Below are 14,873 nucleotides of genomic sequence, written 5' to 3'. Positions count from 1 at the left end.
TGTCAAAGGCAACTATAGCCAACAAAAAAATTAATTATTGTAGATTTTATGAAATTTTTGTATAGTTCTTGCCAAATTTAAGTAATAACAAACAAAAACAAATGTAAAAAAATATTTTATTTAATTAAGGTACATTTATATCTCCATAGTAACAGTTAATCAACGTGGCTTCTTAAACATCCTCCTAATATCTGATTGGTGAACATCGTCTAACGCAAAAATGATGACTTTATTAATTTAATATGAAAATACACATTGTATTTAATAAACTTATGCTAGTTCCTAAAAAATTGTATTTTAGGTTGAATTTTCCAGTTTTGCCGTTTAGTTTTTGTGAACAGTAAAACTTAAATGGTTGTAAAAATAATTATGACATGGTGCCTCTGAAGAGTCTGTTGACCCAGTTTTAACTTATCGGAGCAACAGCTGCTTGAAGCTTAATTACGTTTTTATTGTTCGTTTACATTGAGATACGACAAACATATGAGAGGAAACCCTTAGAGATTAAAATGGGAAGGGAGGATCCTGCTCCGCCATCTTTACATTAGTAATCTTATGTAATTTCTAATTCTGTGAAGCGGTTTGACCCGGTGATGCTAACAGAGCAGGAGTGAATAAACTGCAAAGCCCAAAACCAACAACTGGACCTCCGTGATGAGAAAACCTGCTGACCGGAAAAAAACTCAAGAAAATCCTTTAAATCGTTCCAGTCTGTAAGGAGATGGGACTCAGCTGTTCTGTTCTGATTAACACATAACGGAGACATTTCTGATCGTTTTGGGCTCAATGGTTCCGGGTAGCAGGAGATCAGAGTGAATGAAAGACTCGACAGGAGTTTGGTTGGTAGTTTATTTAATGTCTTTATGTGCTGATAGAGCAGCTGTAGTTTAATTATAGCAGTAACAGCAAATGGTTTTACCATCCAACCATCCATCCATCCATCCATCCATCCTCCCATCCATCCATCCATCCATCCATCCACCCGTCCATCCATCCATCCATCCAACCATCCATCCATCCATCCATCCAACCACCCATCCATCCATCCATCCATAAATTGTGAGATTTTGTTTTCTTGCTCTTTAAAATCTGGCTCACAAACGTCAACAACTCTGGAAGTTCAAGTCAAAGTTTGGACTTTGACGTGAAGAGTTTGTTGAAACCAAGCAAACTTGCGTATGTGTGTGATTTACATGAACATATGGAAGTGGCAAAAATCTGATTCATTTTTATTGGGTGAAAAGATCGAAATGGAGTCGTTCAGGCTGCCGTGAAAAAGTCTTGCACAGGTTGGATTCTTATGCAAATTGGAATTCCAAAAATAAATCTGCCTAATGGAGGCACAGCAGTTATGAAAAACTCGAGTTTTTTGACAAAAAGTTTTTGCTCTTGGATGAGGTTGTTCCACAGCAAAGTGGATTTATTTTGAAAAACTGCAATGGAAACACTTTTCACGTCACACGAGTCACATGACCAATAACCAGATGTTACTACTGGTGGAAAAGATGATAGAAGACGAGGAGAAGTGGAAGGACAATGTTTTTTAATAACTTATTGCATGAACAAAAGTTTCTTGTTTAATGGAAACAGTAATTGCAAAACTGTGTTATTTTGACATTTCGCTCACATTTTGTAATGGAAACTAATGAAGTGGCATTTGGCTGTGGAAAACGGAACCAGTTAAGCTTTGTTGGATAAATCCTACATTAAAATAATGACAGTATATTCTAACATCTTGTGTATATTAAGTTTTAGCAGCTGAGTAATTATTTCATGAACTTTAAGGGCTGAAAGGTCGTTTTGACCTCAACAGACTGGATGAGAGGAGAGACGCTCAGTTCAGACCCGTTTGCTTCTGTTCCAGAAAGGAAAAGGACATTTTTATACCCAGCAGGTTCAAAGATGGAGGTTTGGTCATTGATGCGGCGCAACGATGCATCAAAAATTAAATTCACTTCAATGGGCCGATTGAACCCAGACTGGACGTTTCAGGTGTTTCATCCATTGATTGGCGTTTGCTATTGGACAGAGAGCTGATGTTATGACTCACACCCTCATGGCTCGACTTAACATCGTTGATTATTTATTGCTATTTGCGATGATTGGTCTCCATGGCGACGCCATTTCACAACAGATAAGTGTGTTGCCCTTACATGAGGCTCTTTGGGGATGTGCATGGGTCACGCCACGTGTTTCCCATGACGCCACAGTGTTGGAAACGTGATTTTATTTACCTGATGTCAGGCAGATTTAAAACCACTTTTATTGATTCCAGTTTGAATAAAGTGAAGCATAATCCTGCTTTAATAAATCTGTTGTATATTGCATCTAAATTAATTTCTGATGTTGAATTTCTTTAATAAATTATCGCAATTTTTTATATCTATTTATTATTAAGGAAAATATACATTTAGTTAAACTTTAACAACATGAGTAGGTTGGTTAAGTAAAAACACTGAAAGCACTAATATAAAAACAAAAGAAATATGAAAACCTAATTATCTTGCTAAATTATTGAATAAATGGACAGATGATGTCAAATGCAAAGATATTTATTATTTTTAATCTGTTAGATTATGACAGATCAGATCAGTTTGGTGTAAAGTTCAGCTTTATGGAGCTTCTATAGAAATGCTCACTAACATTAGCATTAGCGTCTGCTGCTACATGGTTAGCATTGAGATGCTATTTTAGGCTTCATTAGCTTCTCCGATAGGCTAACTCCTGTTAGCACAATTTGAACACAACAATAGTCTTTCCAGGGTCCAATCAGATCATTTCTGGGTGGAGAAATTAACCCCCAGTGAGACAGGAGTAGCAGCTTTCACCGCTGTGGTTAGCGGACGTAGCTTGTGCGTCAGATTTACGGGCGTACCATGAACACAACACAAAGGTTCCAGCTGGAACATTATAGCTTAAAGTTTAACATGAAAATAAGTTTAAATTATCCTTCAGTGTTAAAGTAATAATGTGGAAAAAAGAAACCTGACATTTTGAAGTGGCGTCTCATTCGTCACTCAGCCGATGTAAATATGGCCGACCTGAACCGTCACTGCAGAGCTGAGAGGAACCAGCAGAGGAATTATGGGAGAGAGCGAGGGATCGCCCCGGAGGAGTAATCCCCAGGCCATCTGCTCTCTCTCTCTTTACCTCTCTCTGTATCTGTTTCTCTCCCTTTTTCTCTCATTTGCTCATTCTTTCTCTCGTTTCCTTTTTCTCTTGTTCTTTTGCTGTTTCGTTCTCTATTTTTTGTTCTCTCTTCCTTTTTCATTCTTTCTCTTTTTTGTTTTGTTTCTTTCATTCTCTTCTCTCGTTCTTTCCTTTATTTCTTTCTCTTTTGTTTGAACTTTGTTTCTCTCTTGTTTAGTTTTGCTTTCTCTTTATTTCCTATCTCAGGTCAAATCATGATTTATATCAATGAAATGCATTGTAACACATTTCTTCTCTGTAGCGATTAACTGCTGACTTATTAGACATTAAAAGGTGAAACTGTTTAATTCTCCAGGTTCTTATAATCATTAACATCTCAGCAGGTTAATCTGCATTTTCTGCATTATGGCTGGAAAAACAGCAGCAAAGAACGACCCAAAGTTACCGATTAAATCAGTTGATGCAGATCTTTTTGCACCACTATGGTGCTCCGTTTTTTCCACATTAAAGTTTCTCTGCCTGCTTATTTACGTCAGTGGAACGAAAGAAACGGTTGCAGATTTCTCTGCATTTTTGCCCCTCCATTAACTCATTCTACCTGTTGTCATCAGTGGAGATCATGTGAGGTTTCAGTCCTTTTTGCTAATTTTTGTACTTCCAGTTGGATTTCTAAAAACAACAAAAACGCTTGGAAAAAACAAAACAAAAAAGAAAACACCAAGCTGTTTTTTTTTTGTTTTTTTTTTGCCAAAAAATGTTTTTTGGTGTCTGGAAAATAAGCCATTTCAAAAACCTCCTAATGTAACGTCACTGCCCGTTACCTAGCAACCCCAGTAGAATTCCACCCGTTACCTAGCAACCCCAAACAGGCATTTTGGGTTGGCCAACGTGGCCAACAGCAGGTTGTTTGGATTTAAAGTGACAAGGTGCCATAAAACAACTAAAATCTCATTATATAAGAATTATTTTTGTGTAAAATATGTAATGAACATGTTTTGTTTAGGCCATAAACCCATCCTAACCTGTTCAAGGAAGCACAGTGGGTCGCTCAGGGCACTAACTCGGAGAGGATGGAAATATGAAGCATCATTTAGTGCGATCCCTCTGTTCCCATCTGGCATGTCAGCCTGCAGAGGTTTAACACACAACCCTACCACAGCAATCAGCACTAATCCCCAACAAAGCTCCTCAAAATCCCATAAACGCTATTGTATGGATGCATCAGGGGTAAAGATGGCAGGTCTGATAAAAAATAAACAAAATGAAGCAAAAGTCTCTTTTTTTCCCCTGTTGCTGTGATGTTTGTTTACCAGATGTTGTGTTTTGTGCTGCAGCTGTCTCAGCTTATGTTTCATGATTATGTTGAAGTTTGGGTGGTGATGAAAGGCTGGCCTTAATTCCCAGGAATGAAACGATAAAATCAGGATAAATTCTGAAGAAGAAAATCAGGCAGACATTTCCAGTTCTGAGTCAGACTCCATTTGGACGCATTAATGCCACTTTTCTTCATTGTAGCTCTTCTGCTTAAAGGCTCTTAATTCTGAGGAACAGCTGATATTATTGGATCTGATCTTATTTCTGGTGGAAAAGTCTTTCTGTGGAGGATCCAGGAGTTTCTTCTACATTTTAGCTAAATACTCTGTCTTTTGTTTTTCGTTCATTTATGTTTTATGCAACATACAGTTTAAACTAGATGTTTACAAACTTCACAACAACCATTTTGTTTCCCATGTCTGACATGAAATCAGACGAAACCTGGTATTTTTATAAAGAATGAAAAATCTGAGTTTTCTAGGTCTGAAATAAATAAAGAATAATTATCTAATATTTCCTTTTTCTGTCTTTTCTCCAGTGAAAAAAGCCAAACTTCAAGGAGCACCAGGTAAGGACTTTCAGCTTTAATAAAGAATCAAAATGTTTCACATTTTACACATAAAAATCAAGTTGCGCTCAGTTTCTTCTTCTGAGGTTTTTCTGTTGTTTCCCTCAGTAGTTCTTGGTGCAGCGCCCCCAACAGGCGAGGAGGGGAACTGTTTTTTCAATTAGTTTGGTTCGTTTGACTCAATGCAAAGTGCAAATGAAACAAGTGTTACAATTTTCATCCCCTCTGGAATCAAATCTGCTCGACTATGAGCTGTGAAAACTCCCTTAGAAAGCATCTAGAAGTTGTGTCACTGAAGCTCTCGAGGTCTAGACTTGGCCACACCTGCTCTAAAAGCTCTTAATTAGTGCTGATTACCTTAAAGTAGGTGTTGTTGGATGTTGGCCACCTGCAGGTTTCTCATTTAGGTTAATCGGTTACATCCTTGCGAGTGAGTGAAAGCGGGTTGATGATGGATTAATCCTGCGTCCTTCAGCTGCAGCCAGGTGAGCTCAGCTCCTGGGAGCAAATCCTCGCCCAACCTGAAGCCCGGCGACATTCAGAGAGGAGCAGCCAGGAGCTCCAAGTGGAAGTTATGATGTTTGACTTGCATCGATTGGAAACTTGATCATCCCTGCAGATGTTTGCATGTGCTAAGCTTCTACTTCTTCTTCTGCTATAAACTGCACAGCCTTCCTGTCCCAGAGCAAACATGAGAGATAACTCTGCTAATCCAGCGGCTCCCTGAGGTGTCAGGTTATCACAACAGACTCTTCTTTTAAGGAGTTAAGCCTTGAAACACTGTAAATGTTAGTTTTGTTGCTAAGCGTTTTGCATTCAAAGATGTTTAATATATTTTCTAGAGGTGCTCAGTGATGCAGATTTAGAGAAGTTAAACAGTGAAATGTTTGCTTTATAGAAATACAGTCAGTCCTACATTCATTAAATGCAACTTAATAAATAAAATTAGCAGCAAAAAATGATTTTACTTGTGAAATTTGATGTAGAAAGTAAAACTTATGTTTTATATGAATTCATTCTAAACAGACATAAAAATAAAGTCTTTGTCAGTTTTGATTGTTATTACATACAGCTGAGTATTGCAGCATATTAACGGAAAGTTGAGTGGAAGGAAATTAAGTATACTGGACTTGTTTAAGGATTGTGAAGTGACGTTCAGTCAAAAGTTTTCATAGAAATACTTTGTGAATGTCAAACGGACCAGAAACCGCTCCAAAAGCAGGGAATTCTGGGTAAATACAACCAAAACAAACATGCTAGCTAGCCAACGCTAGCTGTGTTTTTTTTTTTTTACAAATGACAAAAGAGAAATCTTCAAACCATTAAAATTTGACTCTACTCCATTTTTGTTTTCATTTTGTGAAGAAGGAGGTTGAGCTCAGTGTCTTCAGAGGTTTTTGTGTTGTTTCTTTTGTTGGTTCTTGGTACAGCGCCCCCACAGGCGAGGAGGGGAACAGGTTTTTCAATTGGTTTGGTTTGTTAGTCACAGAGCAAAGTGAAAGTAAACAGCAGCAGCTGAAAATGTAACAAATGTGGCAACTTTGGTCCCAAATCAAGCCAAATCTTCTGGACTATCAGGTGTAAAACAGATTTACTCTCAATCTGCTTATCAGAATTGCTGACTCTGCCTTTTTTCCCTGAGTCGTAGTTTTCATCCATTCAATCCCAGAACTGAACAATATTAGTGATTCTTGGCGCCATCCGTCTGCTGCCGTCCCTCTCTTTCGTCATCATTTCCTCGTCTTAATCTTTATTTGCTCTTCTTAAGCAGACGTGAGATTTTGGAAGACAATCTAACGTTTACATAAGGTTGGTCTGAGGAATGTTTGCATTGTGCTGCAGCCACACCTGCCTGTCTTTTCCACCTGGTTTTGGGTCATGTGTTGTTCCTGAACACGCCGGTCCGTTTGGATCAGAGCGTGACCTTGCCCGGGCCGCCGGCCAGCTGCCTCTGTTTCCACCGCCTGCTGCAGGAAACCGCGGCTCGATAAGGAAATATTCAGCAGCTGTTGGTGTTTTTCTTCTTCTGTTTTCCCACTGAGCCTCATTCTTCTCCGTTAACAGAAATAATTCGGACTCAGATCAGATATTTATGAATATAAACAGTTTAGATCCTCTTGGTGACAGCAGAGGTTTGACTGCGTCCGAATTGGAAATGTCAGTTTTCCGACTGCCTGAGTTTTTCCTCAGTAAATTATTGGGAAAAAAACTTGATCAATAATAAATGAAGACATTTGACTGAAGCCTCGGGCTGCGTGGGAGGTTTATCTGATGACTGATGTCTGCTCTCTCTAAACATCGTCCTACGGTTGTAATCCCTCCGTGCGAACAAGCAGCAACTGCAGCTCCGCTTAATAATAAAACAAAAACACATTTTAACTTCTTATTTAAGTCACAATAAAAAAAACTCTTTCATTTTCATGACACCAGATTTGTTACTTAGGATTAAGTTGAGCTTTTCATCATGTAATAGTCTTCAGTTTTGGACATTTTGGCTCAACAATAAACTATTTTCACTGTAAATTTTTTATTCACTTTCAACAAAACTACACAAATTAAACTGGTGTTCTTCAAATGTTACATTTTCTAAGATTAAACGGTTTTTTAGGCATTAGCTGGTTTGTAGTTACACAAAAACAATCCTGAGCTGAAGAAATTGGAATATTATTAAACAGTAAATTTATTTCAGTTATTTAACTCAAAAAAGTGGTACGTATGGAAACCTAAAAGTGCCATAATTAAGCATTTCCGTTTAACTTTTAGACATGTTACTCCTTCAACACACCTGAGGTTGTTGGATTTAAAGTGACGAGACGCCATAAAACAGCTAAAATCTCATGTGATGAAGACGTTTTGGTTAGCCTGTAAACCCATCCTAACCTGTAGTAACAGGTTGTCTTTAATGAAAATAGTCCCACATTTTTTGATTTTGTCCAAATAGTTATGTTTCCATCTAATTGTGAGCTTTTAAAATGTCAGAAAAAGGAAAATAAATGTGTATTAGGTGTGTTTCCATCCATTGGTTTGGGGCGAATCATCCAGACTATGCAAGGCGTGAATTCAAACGAACAGAAACCTTTTCTCAGTTTGGTGCCTCTGGTAAGGCACAGAGCCACCAGTGGTTGGGAAAGTTCGCTACGTCAGAACTTATTCAGCTAACGGGTCTGAATCTTTAACTCGTTTTCGTAAAAAAACAAAAACCATCTAAAGTGAGCAAAACTTTTTTTTTAGTCATTTAAGAATTAGTTGTTTCCATCAATGAAATGGCCATTAAAACCCTTGATGGAAACACAGTTAGTGACTCATTTGCTGCAGAAGGAGTTGCATTTTGACTGGTCAGATGGACGTTTTGGTTTTTTCCAGGCGGATTTTGCTGCTCCCTCCTTAACAGAGCAGATTACATCAGCTGGATGGTTGGCGGCACCTGCTGTAAAAAGGCCCACAGCCTCTAAACGGCTGTTATCTAATCCATACATCCTCTTCCTGTTATCTGGTGCAGGCTGGAGTCGGCCCAAGTGAGGCACAAGGCATGAGCGATCTAATTAGGGACGGGCCGGAGCGTCCCCCAGGCTGCGTGTTGCTGCTACTGTCCGCTTCGGACGCTAATTAGGTTCATATTCTGTTAAAGTCGCCTGGTTACCTTCACAGCAGCTTTTGGTGTTTAAATATTATTTTTTTTAAGCTTTCCTCTCAGTAAAGTGGTGTCTGGATCTTCTTCCAGTGTATCTATCTGGCACCAGGGCAGGGTAAATGTTTTGGGGTGTTTCCGTGGCAACCAGGAACATCTTTGCTTAGTGCAGTCATGGGAGCAACAGCTGATTGTTGGCTTTTGTTTCCCAAAAACCAAAAGGTGGGTCTGATTAAACCTGGCTTTACCTTTACAGTCTGATCCCTGGGCAGAATATTGTTTTTATTTTAATAACTTGAGACCCAAACTAAAAATGCTCATTTTAAACTTTAGACACCAAATATACTGTAACATGCATTAATACACACAGTGGAAAACATCTTGGCTCTACCACTGAAGCTAACATCCTCTGATTTTATTATCTCCACTTTTAGAGAATCAGCCAATCACAGCCAAGGAAAAATGAATGCCACAAGCTGATTGGCTGCTTTGTAAATGCCAACCTATAGCGTGTCAACTAGCATTGATGCTAGGTGTCTTAGCTTCCCAACTTGCTTTATATTTATAATATATAATTTTCCAGACACCAAATAGCATTAACTTATTGAATGTTTTTTTGTTCCTTTAATTTTTAGAAGCAGTAGAAACCAAAATGGAAGAACAACAATGTGCAAAACAGTGAATTTCATATAATATGTCTGTTTTAAGGAATAAAACTTTTTACAATCCAGGCTAAAAACTCACCTGCTTTCATATATATGTCATATAAAACACTTTGAACTGCCGGACAACAAATATACACGTCAGGTTCTGCAGAAACTACTGAAGCTAACATTATATTACAGATATACAAGAAAAAACATTTAAGTAAACAATCCCTTTAATTCTTTTTTGTTTTTAATCAATCACGTTTATTTGTGAAACACATTTCAGCAATAAGATTAATCACCAGAATTATTGATTACTAAAATAATCATTAGCTGCAGCTTTACTTCTATCATAAAATCCTGATAAAACAGCTGGATGATGCAGGTTTTTATCAGTTCAGGTTTTTCTGCTCCTGTTAGCCACATGCTCCCCGTCAGAGCGGCGAGTAGTAGGAAACGGCCAGCAGCTGTGAGCGGGATGCTGCTCCCCGCAGCCTGTTGCAGTCATCAGGAGCTCATGCAGCTCAGGCCTCCTAATCTCCTGCCCCTCCCCCAGCAGCAAACATCTGGCTGGCAGGAAGTCCACAGATCTCTGGGTGTGAAAACACACTCCGGCTCTCTGAGCTCGTCTCTGATTGGCTGGTTTTCTGAGTCGCTCACTTTGAACTGGATGGTTTCAGACAACTTCACCTTTGACCCAGGTGGATTTGAGTTCGGTTTTGATTGGGATTGGGGCTGACGGAGACCTTTAGCTGCACATCGACGGGTCAAGGGTCACCAGGAAACGGCCCAACATGGCCACAGACTGCATGGTTATGGTTTCCATGGAAACTGTGAGGCGTTCATGAGAGGAAGTGGTTGAGGCGGCGCAAGATGAACGTTTGGAGGCGAAAAGTTTGGTTCTGAGGAGATTAACGGGTCAGTGGCCTGGCAGAGGCAGAGTGATCTGCTTTCACTCTCAGTGGAACGACTGATCCTTCACCAGCTGATAACGGGACAGCAAAGCAGGCAGGTCAGGTCAGTTTGGGTCAGTTTGGTTCGGTTTGGGTCAGTTTGGGTCAGCTTGGTTCGGTTTGGTTCAGGTCGGGTCAGCTTGGTTCGGTTTGGTTCAGGTCGGGTCAGTTTGGGTCAGTTTGGTTCAGGTCGGGTCAGTTTGGGTCAGTTTGGTTCAGGTCGGGTCAGTTTGGGTCAGTTTGGTTCGGTTCAGTTCAACCAACAGGTAAAGGTGAGAGATTTAGAGTTTCACAATAAGAGTTCAGAAGAATCTGTTAGATCAGGAAACAGAATTCATCCATCCATCCATCCATCCATCCATCCATCCATCCATCCATCCATCCATCCATCCATCCATCCATCGTAATAATGGCCGACGTTGATATTTTCCATCCTTTTTGCCTCCGACAGGTTTATAGACTCTCAGCGATACTCGGATCTGTGGCTGATTATTCTTCTCTTCTCATTGTTACTCCACACAGAAATATTTCATATTGTTCTGTTTTGTTTCAGAGAAGTTCAACACCTACGTGACGCTGAAGGTCCAGAATGTTAAAAGCACAACCATCACGGTGCGCGGCGACCTGCCCTGCTGGGAGCAGGACTTCATGTTGTGAGTCACTAAACACGTCCACACATTTATCAGAAACCAAAACAAATGTTCACTTATTCTAAACAAACCATTTATCAGAAACAAACCTTCATTTATCAGAAACAAACCTTCATTTTTCAGAAACAAACCTTCATTTTTCAGAAACAAACCTTCATTTTTCAGAAACAAACCTTCATTTTTCAGAAACAAACCTTCACCAGGGGTCTGACTCGGCAATAAGAGACAATATGGCAGCAGCTCTGATACATGGTTTTTTGTTGACCTTTGACCTACTTTGGCAGTTATGCTGCAGCTGTTTATGCTGTGACTGGTTTAATTTTCTAAATTTTCCAATGGCGAAGCGTTTCCGTGGTGATGACATGGCCACCATGTTGGTTTGCCTTGCGTCATTGTTTGTCTTTGCTGCAGTGTTTGTTTTTCCAGACCTTCATCTTCACTGATGTGTCGCCCTGAAGTCATTCAGCGTCTGTCGGAGGCAAAACGTCGAGTTTCCAGCAACAAATCGGGTCAAATCCAGAAATGTATCCGTTATTTTCCAGGATTTTAATGAAAAACATTTTTTATTCTCAGTTCAGATTGTTTCTTTTTAATGAAATCCCGTTTTGTTTGCATGATCATACACACTAGAAGTATGAATGAAGTTATTCTGGAAAAAGAGAAGTTGAGGAGAGGAAATGGAACTGCTGCGTCACCCTTTCAAAATAAGAGCATGAATATAAACATTTTGCTACTTAAGGAATTCCTACTATTCATTAAATGCGACTGAAATCAGTTTTGTTCGACTAGCTTACGACTCCAAAACGATGTTAGCATCCCACTGCAACTCATTGTTTACAACAGTTAAAATGGCCGCCACCGTCTAATGATCAATAAGCTGAAGAACAATTAATTATGTCAATTTAATATCAGTTTAGCTATTTTAGGAAATATTTCTCAATAATGACTGCCGCTAATCCACTAATGATGGAGCTAATCTTTCGTTTAGCACGTTAGCATTTTTGCTTGAAACCCTTTAGCACACTTAGCTTCCCTGAAAAAAATCTTTCCAAATAATTTATAAAGTGCCAATTTGCTTTGTTGTTTTGTAAACAAAATGAAATCGGTGTCCGAATGGAAGATTTCATTTCAATTGAAGTCGGAGCTTTAGCATTAGCTTCCGCTAAGTACAGTGCTGATGTAGCTCATTTGCATTAGCATGTCTAATGTTTATGATTAACAGTTTAGTGTTAGCACAGCTAGCTTTTGGTTAGCAGTGCCCACTACTTATTAACCCTTCAGAATACATTCACTGAAAAACAATTTTTAAAGCTTTTTTCTTTAATTTTATTTTGTTACCTGATTATTTTTATGCTGTAAAACTGATATTGTCCTTATTGGTTATAAAAAGTCATTAAAGTTTGAGATTCTGTTAAATAATCTCAAACTTTTATTATACAGACCCATTCAGTAACTTATTGAAAACGTCGTTTATTTTAATGAAACACGTTACATAGATGAATTAGTCTCAGTCTGGTGTTTTCCAGCCCTTATTTCTATTAATTATGATGATTTTCCACTTGCAGTTAATGACAACTTGACATTTAAAATTAGAAAATTACATCAGACCTTTTAAAAAAACACTTCACATTATATAAACTTTGCTTAATACCATCTTAAATGTCTATTTGACAAAAGAGGCGAACCAGAGAGCATATTTTAATTTAAGTTTGGTAATTTCTCCAAAATGCTCGTCTGTTTTTTACAGCGATAATTTAATAAAACATTTTCAGTTGCTTCCTGAGATGCTGTTTGGCATTAAAATGTGAGTTTTCTGGTATTAAATGATAAAAATGTAAACTATTGGTTGAAGTCTCCCAGTTTGTCCCAGTTTGATGATGGGATCTGCTGTTTATTCGTCTCAGCCTTTATCTCTGCACCTGGCTGCTGCGTCCCAATTATCTGCTGCCTTTGATTATCTTTTCTCGCATCTTCCTTTTGTTGGCTCTCGATGGTTCTAAACTTCCACATGCAAATGTCCCAGTCATGCAGCTCCTTTCAGAGTGGAGGCCCCTTTTTTATGCTGCCATCAAGCCCTTTGAGTAGCATGTTGAATGAGACGAGCAGGGGTGGATTATAGCAGCTAAAACAAAACAGAAAGCATCTTTTGTTCCAGCCTGATGGTAATTATGTCGAGATTTCAGCTCTTTTAAATGTTTTTCCAAGCAACAAAGCTTCCCCTTCTTTTATCTGTGACATTTTCCACCCAGTGCGTCAGGAAAACATCAACATTTCCCAGTAATACAGCTGTTTCTGCCTTCCAGTGAGATCAACCGGCTGGACCTGGGACTCATTGTGGAGGTGTGGAACAAAGGCCTCATCTGGGACACCATGGTGGGAACGGCCTGGATCCCCCTGAAGAACATCCGCCAGTCTGAGGAGGTCAGGGCTCAAACTTACCTGGCAACAGATGACACCCAGAGACGCCGAATCCCGTCAACGATTTACTAAAAACCACAGAAACGAGTCACACAGATGTATATTAATGGAGAGGACAGCGGCTAATAGGCGCTACAGCTAGCTATAGCAGCTAATAGGCGCTACAGGTAGCTATAGCGGCTAATAGGCGCTATAGCTAGCAGCGTCATTGTTTAAGCTTCCTGAAACGACAGTGGCTGATGACATCACGGCGGTTTGGGTGAAATGTTTTATCGTATCTAATCACAGGAAGGTTCAGGCGAGTGGATCTTCCTGGACGCTGAGGTTCTGATGAAGGCTGACGAGATTTATGGCACCAAGAACCCGACGCCTCACCGAGTTCTGCTGGACACGCGCTTCGAGCTGCCGTTCGGTGAGTCTCACCTCACATAAAAATGTTCAAATGAATCTGTTTTTACAGTGTCTTATCAAACTGTTGATCCCAAATTAATTAATTGATTTTATTGATTAACCAAATTCTTTGTTTTTGAAGATTTAAGTTTTGGAAAATCTAGTAGTGATTTTCTTCTGTTTTTCTTTTTTTCTGTAATTGAACCCAAATGAATGTGTCACTTGGATCTTTCTTTTTAATTGTCACATTTTATTTTTTTGTATGAAATGCTGCATTTTACTTTATTAGTTTATTGCAAAATTAGCTTATTGCTAATATTATATTAATAAATCATTGATAATATTTGATTAAGATTCTCTGATAATTGTTTTAAATATATTATAGATTATTATAAATTATTGAATAAATAATTTATTGCTAATGTTTTATTAAAATATCTTACGTTCATGGCTAATATTATAATTGTTTATTGCTAATATTTTACTACAAATAGTTTGCTCATATTTTGTAAAAAAAAAAAAGCTAAAATTTTATGTAACAGTTTTGGTAGTTTTTATTTTTTTAAATGTTTATTGCAAATATTTTATAAAAATATTTTTTTATTAAAAATGGTTTGCTAATATTTTATTCAATTTTTGCTAACAATGTAATTAATTGTTCACTTCTAATATTTTATCAATAGTTTTTTGCTAATATTTTGTAGTATTTTTAGCTTAAATCTCTTCCTGAGTCGTATTGAAATTACTCCTTTTCTTTTACATAACAAAAATATGCAAATGTCCCATCTAGATGAAAGCACATTTATATGCTAACGGCCTAGTTAAAGTCCAGACTTAAATACAATTTTTAAAAAATCAGCATCAAAACAAGAATATTAATATATTTGGAAACGTCTCAGTTAAAATCTACCTGATCTTGAGCTGTTTCTGGGAGAAACATGTCGGTTTCTAATGCAGGAACAACATATTGACATGGATTACAGAAAATCTCACATTTTTTATCTTTTTTTGGGCAGCGTCCCATTTTTATCGTGTCGTGGTTTCATCTTGTCGTGGTTTCATCGTCTCGTGGTTTCATCGCGTTGTGGTTTCATCTTGTGGTTTCATCGTGTTGTGGTTTCATCGTGTTGTGGTTTCATCGTGTTGTGGTTTCCT

At 38.3% G+C, this 14,873-nt stretch overlaps 1 protein-coding gene across 10 annotated transcripts in view; it reads left to right on the top strand.

The window, feature by feature from the left end:
* Positions 1 to 14,873, top strand: part of unc13bb (unc-13 homolog Bb (C. elegans)) — a 70,122-nt gene that overhangs the window by 1,396 nt on the left and 53,853 nt on the right. For all 10 annotated transcript variants that reach the window (XR_001425548.1, XM_015036760.1, XM_015036759.1 and 7 more), the window contains exons 2-5: positions 5,003 to 5,032; positions 10,814 to 10,913; positions 13,214 to 13,331; positions 13,617 to 13,740. Coding sequence is in view for 9 of the 10 variants with exons in the window: in XM_015036760.1 (XP_014892246.1) it covers positions 5,003 to 5,032; positions 10,814 to 10,913; positions 13,214 to 13,331; positions 13,617 to 13,740 (372 nt within the window). In the remaining variant the exon portion in view is untranslated. The remainder of the gene's footprint in view (positions 1 to 5,002; positions 5,033 to 10,813; positions 10,914 to 13,213; positions 13,332 to 13,616; positions 13,741 to 14,873) is intronic.

Source organism: Poecilia latipinna, unplaced genomic scaffold, assembly GCF_001443285.1.
Source record: "Poecilia latipinna isolate Pla-1442-1.1 unplaced genomic scaffold, P_latipinna-1.0 Scaffold379, whole genome shotgun sequence".
NCBI classification, from domain to species: Eukaryota; Metazoa; Chordata; class Actinopteri; order Cyprinodontiformes; family Poeciliidae; genus Poecilia; species Poecilia latipinna.
Note: the sequence above shows the minus strand (reverse complement) of the source record. Positions and strands in the feature narration are given on the sequence as shown.